Below are 14,340 nucleotides of genomic sequence, written 5' to 3'. Positions count from 1 at the left end.
ACAATCCTAAAATTTGTATGGAACCACAAAAGACCCCAAATACCAAAGCAACCTTGACCAAGAAAAGCAAAACCGGAGGCATCAAATTCTGGATTTCAAGCTATATTACAAAGCTGTAGTGATTAAAACAGTATGGTACTGGTGCAAAAATAGACACACACATCAATAGAACAGAACAGAAAACCCAGAAATGAACCCACAACTATATGGTCAATTAAAATTTGACAAAGCAGAAAGGAATTTCCAATGGAAAAAAGACAAGTCTTTTCAACAAATGGTGTTGAGAAAACTGGACAGCAACATGCAAAGAATGAAACTGGACCACTTTCTTACACCATACACAAAAATAAATTCAAAATAGATTAAAGACCTCACTGTGAGACCTGAAACTATAAAAATCCTAGTGGAGAACACAGGCAGTAACTTCTTTGACATCAACAATAGCAACTTCTTTCTAGATATGTCTCCCAAGACAAAGGAAACAATAGCAAAAATTAGCGAAGGAAACAAAACTACAAGGCAACTCATGGAATGAGAGAAGATACTTGCAAATGACATATCTGAAAAAGAGTCAGTGTCCAAAATCTATAAAGAATTTATACAACTCAACACCTAAAAAACAAATAATCCAATTAAAAAATGCACAGAATACATGAATAGACATTTTCCCAAAGAAGACATCCAGATGGCCAACAGACACATGAAAAGATGCCCAATATCACTTATCATCAGGGAAATGCAAATCAAAACTACAAAGAGATATCACCTCACACCTGCCAGAATGGCTAATGTCAAAAACACAAGAAATGAGTGTTGGCATGGATGTGGAGAAAAAGGAAACCTCTTGTACTGCTGGTGGGAATGCAAACTGGTGCAGCCACTCTGGAAAACAGTATGGAGGTTTCTCAAAAAGTTAAAAATAGAACTATCCTATGATCCAGTAATTGTACTACTGGATATTTACCCAAAACATACAAAAACACTGATTCGAAAGGATACATGTACCCCAATGTCTATAGCAGCATTATTTATAATAGCCAAATTATGGAAACAGCCAAGTGTCCAATGACTGATGAATGGATAAAGATGTGGTCTGTATGTATGTTTATATATATAATGGAATATTACTCAGCCAAAAAGAGAATGAAATCTCGCCATGTGCAAGGCCATGGGTGGAGCTAGAGACTATTAATAAGCCAGTCAGAGAAAGACAAATACCATATGATTTCACTCATTTAAGAAACAAAACAAATGATCACGAGGATGGGGATGCAAACCAAGAAACCAACTCTTAACTATGGAAAACAAACTGATGGTTAACAGAAGGGAAGTGGGGGGGTGGTCAAAGAGGTGATGGGGATTATATATATAAGCAAATATAAATACTACTCTTTCTCCCCATCTGTATTTAATACAAGCATGCCTTGCCTTTGGTTACTTAACATATTTTTGAGATTTTTCCATATTAGTGCATAGAAAATGTTCAATTCTTTGCTGCAGAGTATTCCATTGTATGAATAAACTACAATTTATTTAGCCAGTTTCTTACTGATCGACACCTGAGATGTTTTCAATTATTTTGCTATTTAGTATGTCTATTCAGCTATCAATAAATTGATCACCCTATTATTGTACTGTAAGAGACATCTATAGGTGGAGTATTCATAACTAGACTGACATTCAAAGAGAGTATAATATGCAATATTATAGTGGTTTTTACAGACTTAATACTAGAAGAAAATTATCTGTACTCCTCAAAAAATGTTTTGTGTAGCAAGCAGCAGCACAGCTCAGAGGTTAATAGCGCAGATTTGGCATCCAGACTAAATGTGTTCAAATCCTACCTGCTTTAAATACTAGCTGTGAATCTTGGGTAAGTTACTCATCTCTGTTTCTGCTTCCTTGTCTGTAAAGTGAGGATTATAACAGCTACCTCATAGTTGTTGGGAAACTTAAAAGAATTTAATGCAAAGCACTTAAAACAGTGCTAGCACATGTCAATATACAATAAATGCTAGCTATCATTATAATTATTCAGGGCAAAACTACTGTTGACAGATAGAAGAAAGAAAAAAGAATTAAAGGAGATATATTAGAGCACTGGTTTTCAAATTTGGGGGGCGGTGGTTGTAATCATAGTCTCCTGTAAGAGTCTGATAACCATTTTCTTCCAAGAAAACTACACATACACAAACAGCTTACAAACAATGCTATGGAATTCAAAAATTACCTGAAGTCCCTGCGTAAGAATTCTAGAGTAAAAGGATAAATATGAAAGGATACATTTAAGTAGGAGAAAATATAAGAGAACTATACAGATTACAATAATTAGCGCTATTATGGTGGTAGAAATAGTGTTAGATTAAAACATTTAACTAAATTAGGAAGGTCTAATAGATTACTGTGGAAAGCAGAATGTTGTGTTGGAACATAAACTACATATCACTCTTGATGAATTCCCATGCTTACCAAAATGTTAAAAAAAATTTTTAAATATATTGTTAAACTCAAGCATCTCCTGGCTATTAGAAATAATTACTGAATTTATTAGCACGGTGGCTAAATGTAGATGATTAATGTTCAAAAATTCTGATTGGATTTCTACATTTTAGCAACATATCAGAAAATATAATTTTTAATGATTCCATTTACAATTTAAAAAACAAATGAACAAAAAGACATGCATAGGAAACTTTAGAAGAATTCTCTTTGGGATAGGGCAGGAAAAAAAGGATGCTGCCTGTTACTTCCACTGCTCAAAATTCTAACTGGACAGGTATTAAGACAAAAATAGAAAAATAAACATTTGAAGGAAAGGGACAATACTGTCCTTATTCTCAGATGACACGATCATAATTACATAAAATACCTTAAAGAATCCACAGGCAAACTATTAGCATCAATAAGAGAATTCAGCAAGTGGCCAGTCACAAGAACACACCAAAATCAATAGTAGTATTCCACACCAGCAAGGAGTAATCAGTTTGTCGTACAAATAAGACATCATTTAGATAGAAACCAAAACCATAAAGCCTCTTTATAAAGAATGTTCCAGACTTTAAAATGACAATTTTTAAGTTCTATGAAAAGTATTAAAACAAGACCTGAATGAATGGACATATAAACGATGCTCAATGCCTTAAAACTACATGTTCAAAGCAATTCTCATCTAACGTCTTATAGGATTTTAGAAGAAACTTTACAAATGGATTATAAAATTATTTATGAGAATAAATGTCCATATATAGCTAACCGGAAAAATTAAATGAAAGTAACATACAAAAAGTGGAATCTATAAAAGTTAGCTTACACAGATGATAAAAATCTAAACAAAAAGAGAGCAAACTTCTATCTAAAGTTGTAACCTAACTTTTCTCACTTCAGTTGAATATATCCACATCCAACCAATCACTCAACTTGAACACAGGCAAAATACTTTCATTTGGGCCCCACAATCTTGCTCCATATTTCCTCCTCCTATTAATTGTACCAGAAAGGTCCAAGTCTCTCGGGTCCAAAACCCAAGTACAGTATGACTCTTCTCCCTTAAGTCCCACATGTTCAACTAAAATCCTGACTATTCCATCTCTGAAATCTCTATAATTTCTCCCTATTCTCTCCAACTAGCTTTTCTGTTCCCAGTCTCCATTCCTCACACTTCCAAATCTGTCTTATATTAGAATGAGATTTTATCCTAAAATCTAATTTGAATCATGTCACATTTTTGTCTCAAATCTTTCAATGGTCCAAATTCCTTCATGTGAAATTCAAGATCCACTACAACTTCACCTTAATCTATTTCTAACACTATGTAGCATTGTTCCTTTTTGTGATTCCTAATTGATGCATTTCTTCCTTGTTCTAAGCATATGCCTGCTGCGCTACTACAAGCATCACAGCCAACCCCCAGCCAGCTTTCAATGCCTAGTTCAAGAGCTTCTGCTTCCAGATAATTTCCAACTTATGGGAGAAAAATACCTTCCAATAAAAACAAATGACAAAATAAACTGTAAGGTAACCAGCACATGAAGAATCACAGCCTATGACATTTAAATATGAAGGAAGAAAAGTTAATGAAGGAAGTAGTAGATTTTTTCTATTAATCTTCTCCATGCTTGAGGATGCTCATACAGTAGTCCCCCCCGCTTATGACACTTTCGCCTTCTGTGGTTTCAGTTACTGGTGGTCAACTGTAGTTTAGAAACAGATCATCCATCTTCTTTTTTTTTTTTTTTTTTAAAGATTTTTTAATTTCTTTATTCAACAGAGATAGAGACAGCCAGAGAGAGAAGGAACACAAGCAGGGGGAGTGGGAGAGGAAGAAGCAGGCTCATAGAGGAAGACTGATGTGGGGCTCGATCCCATAACACCGGGATCACGCCCTGAGCCGAAGGCAGACGCTTAAATGCTGTGCCACCCAGGCGCCCCAGATCATCCATCTTCTGACATATGGTCAGGTCGATAGTAGTTTAACTCTACATCATATGCCTACACATCATTTCATCTCATGTAGGCATTTTATCATCTCACGTCATCACAAGAAGGGTGAGTACAATACAGTAAGATTTATTTTAAGAGAGAGACTGTATTCACATAGCTTTTATTATAGTATATTGTTATAAATGTTCCATTATATTATTAATCTCCTACTGTGCCTAATTTATAAATTAAACTTTATCATAGGTATCCATGTATAGAAAAAAAAAAAACTAGTATATATAGGGTTCGGTACAAGTACTGGTTTCAGGAATCCAGTGGGGGTCTTAGAACATATCCCCTGCAGATAAGGGGGAACTACTCTATGCCAACAGAAACACTTTTAAGTTGAAATTTAAAAATAAGTAACTATGAAAGAAAATATCTAATGGATGAACATTTTTAATTTATTCAATATCCATAAACTTTAAATGTTTTGAGGATAAATGTGCAGAGTTTATCTTGAATCACTTAAAAAAACCAAAGAATCTAAACTATTTAATGCAATGGTCAATTATGTAAGAGAGAAAGAACAATCAATTGCTTAATTCTGATATACGGCAGGCTTCAAAGACCACATATGTGATAAACATCTTAATTCCCATATCAAATTCCCTGGAAACAGATGACAGATAATGTCAGGATTATAATCCTATATGCAGTCTGGCTTACTTACCTTCTAGTCCCCTATTCTGTTACTTTCTTGCCTACTCACATCAACCTAGTTTTATAAAATAGATTAAACCAGTGATAATTCATGTATCCAAATTTTTAACTAACTGTCTACAAATTGAACATTTTCCTGTTCTAAAATTATATAAATGCTATCATGTCTTCGGACAACCAGCTTTCTGACCAACACGACTTTTAAAAGGATAGTAAAAGCTGATGATGATCAGTGATTAATATATCAATATGATAAGAATAATGATAAATATATCAATATAAATACTACGATACTGTTCAAGTATTGGGCATTTACTATCACTGATCTCATACAAAGTTGCTCAAATATCAAGTATTAGTAATATCATAAAAGTAAGTACACTAGCAAATACAAAAAAATAACATTAATAGTAAATGTTCTAAATATTTATTCCTTTGAGTTAGACTAACATATTTGCATGACAGTTCTGTATATAGATTATTATACTATGTGTCAGTATATTTTTAAAAAGTAATTAATTGTAAAAACAAGACTTCTTTTTCTCTACCCCAAATTATACCTGGCAGCTAGGTAAATCTTCCCCAAATAGGTGGTGCTGAAGAAGGCTGGTGATTCTGAGGAAAGGTAAGCAGAAGTCCTGTAAGTATTTTTCCATGGATTCAGGAGACCAAGCAATAGGGCTAACCTAAAGTTAAAAAAGAGAATCTGAACAATTAATTCTATAATAGATAAAGCTTAAAAGTTATATTCATAATGGCAACAATATATAAAATTTTAACAGATAACCACTACATCTGGAGCATACCATTGCACATTCCTGAGTTCCTTCTTCATGGTATAACTTTCCTTTAGATAGTTCACTTATCACAAAGCTCAGTAACACTTCATAAGACTTTTCTGCATCACATGTATTCTGGGAAAAAATTAAAAATTAGTTTCATCAGTCACTGAAAATTACAGAAAAAAATTACATTGGAAAGAACACTTTTTAATAAGTAGAGGTATAACTGTGACATTTTTTCTCAAATGTAAACTTAAATTCCTCAAAATCTGTGTATAACAGTACACCTCTGGATTCACAATGAAATTGAGTATGTGATAAAACTATTTCAATACTTCTTTATTTCTTTAAAATTTTTTAAAAAGATTTTATTATCTGATAGAGAGCAGGAATAGGGGTAGGAGCAGAGGGAGAAGCAGGCTCCATGCTGAGCAGGGAGCCCAACCTGGGGCTTGATCCCAGGACTCTGAGATCATGACCTGAGCCTAAGGCAGACGCATAACCGACTGAGCCACCCAGGCGCCCCTCCAATACTTCTTTAAAAGACAGATGTAAATTACATAATGTATGTGTAAATGGACATATTTAAATCATATCTTTTGACCCAGTAGTTTCCACTCCTGGAAATTCTTCCTAGCGAAATAATCTAAAAGAAAAAAATAACTACACACCCAAGACATTCATTGCAGCACTGTAATAATGAAAAACTAGAAATAGACCAACAAAAGTGAAGGAGTTACCTAAATTATGCCATATCAACTCAAAAAAATATTTTATAGGCAGTGAATATGACAAATTTGAGCTGTATGAACAAATGTTCATAATACGATGTGAAAAAAGACAATAGAAGCAATATATACATACACTCATTATAATGGCAAAATCATACATGCATGAAATAGATGAAAACATGGACCACAAATTTTTTTTTTTTTTACAATTTCCCTCAAATTCCTTGAATAGTATTTGTTAAAAAAATTTAATGTAAAAATAATACAGGACAATATGTTTATTAAAGATTGTAGATACTTACATTAAATAACAGTTTACAAATTAATTAAGCTTAACGATGCTATACTTTTTATAAGAAAAGAAAAATTATGGCTATTTATAAATTCAAATTTATGTCAATAAGGTTGTTTTGTTTTTTTGGTTTTTTTTTTTTTTTTTTAAAGATTTTATTTATTTATTTGACAGAGATACAGACAGCCAGCGAGAGAGGGAACACAAGCAGGGGGATTGGGAGAGGAAGAAACAGGCTCATAGCAGAGGAGCCCGATGTGGGACTCGATCCCATAACGCCGGGATCACGCCCTGAGCTGAAGGCAGACGCCTAACCGCTGTGCCACCCAGGCGCCCCTGTTTTTTTGGTTTTTTTAAGAGAGAGAGAGAATGCACGCAGTGGGGTGGGGTGGGAGGGGCAGAGGGAAAGGGAAAGAGAGAATCTTAAGTAGGCTCTAAGCCCAGCAGGGGGCTCCACACGGGGCTTGATCTCACAACCTGAGATCATGACCTAAGCTGAAATCAAGAGTCAGATGCTTAATGTACTGAGCCACCCAGGTACCCCTGTCAATGAGTTTTTTACAAATAAAGAAATAAGCCTCTTTTTATATTCACTGAGATATTAGAGGTTATTGCAAATTACAGTAAAGTGTAAACTGGGATAAAGTAATAACTTTGCTATGATGTCATTTATTCTACTCATTAACTATACTTTTTAAATAGTAAAATATAAGACTTGAGTAAACACTACAGGATATATGTTTATCCTGACAACCTGATAAGCACTAATTATCTGAACTACAGAATTTGTTATTTGATGATACTAAGTCTATTGTTTCTCATGGGTTATTGTACTCTCTTCACCTAGAGAGTAAATTCCAAAACGTTGGGAATTATTGTATTTTATATGTTTCCCTTTGCATAACAAAAATCTGAGCAATAAATACCTGCTGTCTAGTTGATAGAATTTATTTTGGTAATGTTGGAATTTTTGACCTTGGAACTTGCCTTCTAGATAATCGATTCTTTGCATTATCTTTAAATTACTCCTCTGCTTTCTGTCATATCATTCAGCCATGTAGTGTTATCATGTCCCGATTCTAAACTACAAAAACAGTCCTGACTCTACAACTGCACTCTTTAAATCATGTGATTCATCCCACCCTTGCCTAATTAACCAACAGGATGATCACTTGCCAAATAAGTCATTATTATCAAAATACATCTTAAGCACTGCTTTTACACATGGCAGGTATACTATATCAGATCAGGAAGTCAAATATAATGTAATATGCACTCTTTTGTATGGAGAACTTCTGATCAGAAGATTTATTAGACAAGAAAATAATTTCATATGTAAGAAGTCTTATTAGGAAAGCATATTATTATATAGGCAATATTTGAATTTACATGTATGGTTGTAAAGCTTAAGAGGAGGATTTCTGAGCCCATGGATGAAAGACCTAGAATCAAGATCAAAAGAATCCAATGGGGGGGCACCTGGGTGGCTCAGTCAGTTAGGTGTCTGCCTTCCGCTCAGGTCAAGGTCCTGGGGTCCTGGGATTGAGCCCGGTATTGGGCTCCCTACTCAGCAGGGAGCCTGCTTCTTCCTCTTCCTCTGTTCCTCCCCCCTGCTCATGCTCTCTCTCACTCACTCTCTCTCAAATAAATAAATAAAATCTTAAGGAAAAGAAGAAAGAATCCAATGGGAGAGACGGCAAAGGTATGTGGGTTAAATAAAGAAAAGGATCAGAGGTTGAGAGATGTGTGTGGGAGATGTGAGTTATGTGTGGGGCAGATGCTTTCTCCACATTATAGTTCTTCAAATTTGGGGAGTGACAGGCCCTTGAGTATATGCTGGATGCTATGGTCCCACTCCCCAGCAAAACAAAACAAACAAAACAAAAGGAAAGGAAAGGACCTCAGATTATGAAATCTGGTATAGTCTTTTAACAGAAATTCCACTAACCAAAAGAACATAATTTATACTAACTGTAATCATGATTTTTCCAGCACAACTAAACCTTATTATACTTGAAAAATACATAGTACCTATATTTTTTATTGCCCTGGACCAGATCAGAGCTGGCAAAAATCTGTTCATTGGAATTATCATACCAGAGGATAAGAAAATGAGGGATGGAATGAATGAGTGAGATTCAATGAAGAAAGGAAAGAAGAAGAGGGTGAGAGAAGGAAGGAATAAGTAAAGGAAGAAGGAAATTTTTAAAAAAGGAATGAATGATGCAGAATAGTTACAGAAATCACAATGATATATTTCATTACTTGTAAATATTGTTGTCGCTACTTACAATCTGCTATATATCTAAATGTTTAGATCTATTACAGAAAAAGCTAGCAACACGTGGCAAACCAACCAACAGGATACTATAATTTTTTGTTTCCATTCACTAAAAACAATTTATATGGCTATAAACTTCTAATTTATGTTCTGATAAGAATCTGCCTTACATTAAATGTTTCATTAACTATTTTTTAAAATAGCTATTAATTATTAAATTGAGAAAGAAAATTGACAGAAGTTACCTAAATTAGTTCCATCACAGATTTACAATTGTCTAATTTTCTGTCATTAGGTCTCATTTTAGCAAACAATCAGATGAACATATTTAGACCTAAATTATATCAGAAAATGTTTTAAATGTGTACTGTTTCATGATTAGACAGCTTATTAAGGAAATATATTTAAACAATGACACAGCATAGAAACCTAATACATCTGATTTGAATACTAACAATCCAAATACCAGATTACAGCGCAGAGATATTGAAAGAGTATTTAGAAAAAAGAAAGATAATTGCAGAAGGCAAAATTATCCAAGAATGAACTATTTAGTGGCAGGTGCTTAGCCTAGTATTCAGGCCAACAACCAATATCCCTAATTAAGACATAATGTACTTGGTGATGATACTGTATTAAATTTTTGTACATATAATCATGGTTTGGGAGTAAACTAGTAATAAAAGTGAAGACTATATTGAATACATTTCATATATAAGTTTTCTCTCCTTTAAGTAGATACGATTTTAATATAAACCTTTCAGTAAGATATAAAACCTCTTGAATAGTCTATAAACCAATCAACAGGTTCAATTAATACTACAATTACTATTTTTTCCTACCAACTTCCCCAAATAAACACTGAAGTAATTTCCTTATTTTACCTACCTCTCACCCAAACTCCTAAGTCAGTTCTTTGGTTCTACAGTATCACTTCTGTTCTGGTCACTGAAAATACTTACGTTTAACTAAACTTGCACATTTTTTAAAATTGTTTTATGTAATTTTAACCGGAAAACTTTAAATTTGCTAAGAACTTACATATTTTTTTTTTTTAAGAGAGGGAGGGGGGTGGGGCAGAGGGAGAGGGACAGAATGTTTAGCAGGCTCCATGTTCAGCATGGAGTCAGACACAGGGCTCAATCCCACAACCCTGAGATCATGACCTGAGCCGAAATCAAGAGTTGGATGTTTAACTGACTGAGCCACCCAGCCGCCCCACTTATGCATTTTTTTAACATGGAAAAATTAGTATTTAAAGAAGCATAATTAAGAAAAGACTAGGGTTTTTAAATTCACAAGTGATCAGTCAAAAGCCATCTTTAGATTAGTTGGAAATAGGAGCAAGGAGAAGAAAAGATGACAAATAAGTAAAATAGGTAAGTCAGCAGATATTTTATTACTTGCTCCCTGGTTGGCACAATTTTTATAACTTCTCTAAGTTTAAGGTTTGCAAGCAAACGCAAAACAAAACTGCCCAAATAAAAAGGGGAAAAGGTCAAGGTTTAGAGAGAGGTGCAGAAGACCTCATTATTCATGGAAACATGTTTAACTTTTTTAATATAAAAGTGCTCCATTTCAATTGAAATACTATTAATAACTCATTTTGCCTTTCAAACACCTAATCTCATTCACTCATATCCCCAACTTAAATGAGTTCACCAAACTACTAAATGACAAATTCAGACAAGACACTAACCTTTTTGAGAGCTCCCGTGTGTTTCCAGGCTGACCTATCTTCCTCATTGCATTTAACTGAAAGTGCCACAAGAGCTTGTGTGTATAGTAGGGTAAAAAGCACCTTCACAATGCAGGTGAAATGGTCTACAAGAGAAAGAGAAGATCATTATTTCTTTGGAATCTAGACATTTTGTACTCAAGATCATTTCACACATATATGTCTTTCCTTAAACATGTAATTGGGTTTTGTTCAACATTTAAGTAGTTAAAAAAATGAAATTATAATGTGATATTATATTTGCTACCAGCTGATCTGAAATCATAAAAGCAAAATTCCTTTATTCATCCACAGAATATGTAAATGAGAGGCATTTAGCAGAGTGTAAAGTGTGCTCTGTTTTAGAAGACCAGAGTGCTAATGCCACTCAACCTTGGAATAGCTGTGTAATGTTGGCAAATCCCCTTACTGGACATTATGTGCTTAACAACAATGTCTAGGAACCAGTGTTTAAAACCAATACTTCATCCTCTTCTAGTACGATATAAACCTTAGAAAGAATATAATATATAATACAGAACTTCTAAAGTTAAAAAAAAAGGAAATACCGATATTTTAGGCACTCAGAGTTTAAAAATTCAATTTAAAACTGTAACAATGCAAAAAAGTAGTAACAATACATAAAATGCCTGGTAGCTTCTGGCACATATGAGGTACTTAATAAATGATAGCTTAAAATTCATAATATTTACATACAGCTAGTAACTTAGAAAATTTCCTCGAATGTCTCATTTAATCCTCATAAAAGTCTCAATTAGACATCTGAGCTTCAAAAGGATGTGGCTCTGATAACAAAGCCAATAAGGTCTGAACTTGAATCCATATACATCATCTTATTGCAGATTCAGTATTCCTTCTATTGTATTATGCTGCTCCATTAATAAACGGGTAGTACCATTTAATCAGCTGCTAAAGTCAGAAACCTGTAGATATCCTTGATACTTTCCTATTTCACTCTCCCCACATGAAAACAATCACTAAGTCCTGTCAATTCTACTTTTAATAACTCTCTCAAGTCAGTTCCAACACCCTGGACTAGGCTTCTAACCTTTCTTGCCTACACCTATAACCCCAGATTAATTAGTTGTGTTGGGGGTCCCCAAGATCACTTCCAGGCTGATGATGCACCAGGAGGACTCACAAGACTCAGCATATAGTCCTATGACAGCAAGAGATACAAAGTAAAATCAGAGTAGGCAAAAGGCACATTGGGCACAGTACAGATGAAATTTCCAGAGTTCTCTACCAGTAGAATAACACAGGACATGCTTCATTCCTCTAACAATAAGTTGTGAAAGGATGTGAGAAATTGACACCAGGGAAATTTGTTAAGAGAAATTCAGTGCCCAAGGTTTTTATTGGGGGCAGGTCACATAGGCATCCTCTGCCCAGCACATATCAAAGTTCTAAACTCCCATGAGGAAAGCAGATGTGTTCAGCATAAACCACTGTTTGTACAGTTTAGACCCAGTGAGCCACTCTCATCAGTTCTGTGGATGGTGGAGATGATGGAGACCCTCCCCAAATCAAAGTTCCCGGATGCCAGTCAAGGCCTTTCAAAAGTTAACAGTCAGGCCTTCTATGTTAACTCTTTCCTGCACAGTGATTTATGTGCATCACCTCTTAGCCCCTGCAATCTACTTTTTTTTTTTCATTACAGCCAGACTGATCTTTTTAAAAGAAATATTTGGTATCCTTCTACTGGGTCTCTGTACAAGCTGAAACACTCTTTCCTTCCTCATAGCCTGGCTAACTCTTAATCAGATGACCCCTTAAGGTCGCTTGCTAAGGAAAATGTTTCCTCATTTTAAAGTGAGTGAGTGGGTGTGTGCTTGCATACACACACAAGCACTGTCTCTTACGCATCTTGATAGGTTGGAGTGGGAACTTGACATAGCCGAGCAAGTCAGAGTGCCTATCTGGGATCTTTCTAACTAGAGGTAAATGGAAGGTATAAAGATGTGGGTCTGGAAGTGTCAGAGGTCAACTCCTGATCTATGGCAGAAACTGTCTGAAGTAACAGACCCACAGAGAGGAGAGACCCAGGATGGCAAAAGCCCTGCCAGTACCCAAAGCCCTGGTTCTGGTAATTCCCAAGACTACCCTCAACTCCTACCATTTGGTAATGTGAGTCCATTAATGCTCTTCCTCTGTGCTTATACGCTAAGCTCTAAGTGGATTTCTAAATGTCCTAACACCTAGGTGATGGACATATGCCAGGATACAGACAATAAGAACTTACAATCTGGATAGAGAGAAAGAGACAGAAGAGATGGCTACACAGATGCACATGGTTTACTAGAAGAAAATCAGAGGAGGAACTAATGGAGATCAAGGGCAGGGCACAGAAAAAAAGTAGAGCCCCCTGTACCGATCAGGAAAGTTAGGTTTTGAATAACAAAGAGAAATAAGCCATTTAATAAGGAAGGCAGGGAGAGGTAAAGAAAAGGAGATTCCAGACAGATGAAGCCATTTTTATGAGGGCACAGAAAAAGCCTAAGGTTCACAAGAATTGTAAATGTCCAGTGTAACTAGAATACAAGTAGTGATTTTTGAAAGATGAAGCTAGAAAAGCAATCTCCATGGTAAAGATGAAAGGTTGTGAACTACAGGCTACCTGTCTGCAGCCTACAGAAATGTTTGGTTTGCCTTTACCCTGTTTAGCTTTTAGTTACTGACATTTAAAAATAGGATATTTCTTATAAAAGTCCCAAATTCCCCTTATTCTCAAAAAACAGGAAGATCTGACAACACTTGGCCCACATTCTTACACAGCTAACAACAATCTGGAGCTGAGTGATAACTGTCCTCTTCAGCCAAGCATACATTCTACAGAATTGTCAATCTCCCACTCCTATTATATCAAACCAAAGACTGTTTCACAAGGAGCCAGTATATAGCATTACTGTTAAGAATGAATTTAGGCTATGAAACCAAATTGTCTAGATTTAAATTCTGACTCTTCAGATCTTAAGCGGGTTAGTAATACACTCTTGCTTTTATTTCCTCATCTATTTGATAGAGGCAATAATCTCACCTAACCTAAAGGGATTAAGTGAAATAAGGTTTATACTTAAATGCTTAAAACAGTAAATAACAATGGTGATCAGTAAATATCTGTTGTTATTAATATTAGTATTTGTGTTACTTGTTTGATTATCTATAGGCATTTGATTTATAGCACCTGGACTGGCCAATGGAAGCCACTGAAGAACTGTAAGCATGAGAATGATAATATCATATTTGCATTTTAAAATATTCACTGTTAGCACAGGGTTAAGATGGTGGAGGAGTAGGGCAACCCTAAGCTTATCTCTTCCCTCAGAAACAGCTAGATAAATATCAATCTATCCAAATATCATTCAGAACACCCC

The 14,340-nt window shown here is 35.0% G+C and overlaps 1 protein-coding gene across 6 annotated transcripts in view; it reads right to left on the bottom strand.

Moving 5' to 3' along the window:
* UBR3 (ubiquitin protein ligase E3 component n-recognin 3) overlaps positions 1 to 14,340 on the bottom strand; it is a 238,463-nt gene that overhangs the window by 15,005 nt on the left and 209,118 nt on the right. For all 6 annotated transcript variants that reach the window (XM_034654712.1, XM_034654714.1, XM_034654715.1 and 3 more), the window contains 3 exons: positions 10,928 to 11,052; positions 5,949 to 6,056; positions 5,703 to 5,828 (listed from right to left, as the gene is read on the bottom strand). In XM_034654712.1, the coding sequence (XP_034510603.1) occupies positions 5,703 to 5,828; positions 5,949 to 6,056; positions 10,928 to 11,052 (359 nt within the window). The remainder of the gene's footprint in view (positions 1 to 5,702; positions 5,829 to 5,948; positions 6,057 to 10,927; positions 11,053 to 14,340) is intronic.

This window comes from Ailuropoda melanoleuca, chromosome 2, assembly GCF_002007445.2.
Source record: "Ailuropoda melanoleuca isolate Jingjing chromosome 2, ASM200744v2, whole genome shotgun sequence".
Lineage (NCBI taxonomy): Eukaryota > Metazoa > Chordata > Mammalia > Carnivora > Ursidae > Ailuropoda > Ailuropoda melanoleuca.
The sequence above is the reverse complement of the archived record's forward strand: the minus strand, read 5'-3'. Positions and strand labels throughout refer to the sequence as shown.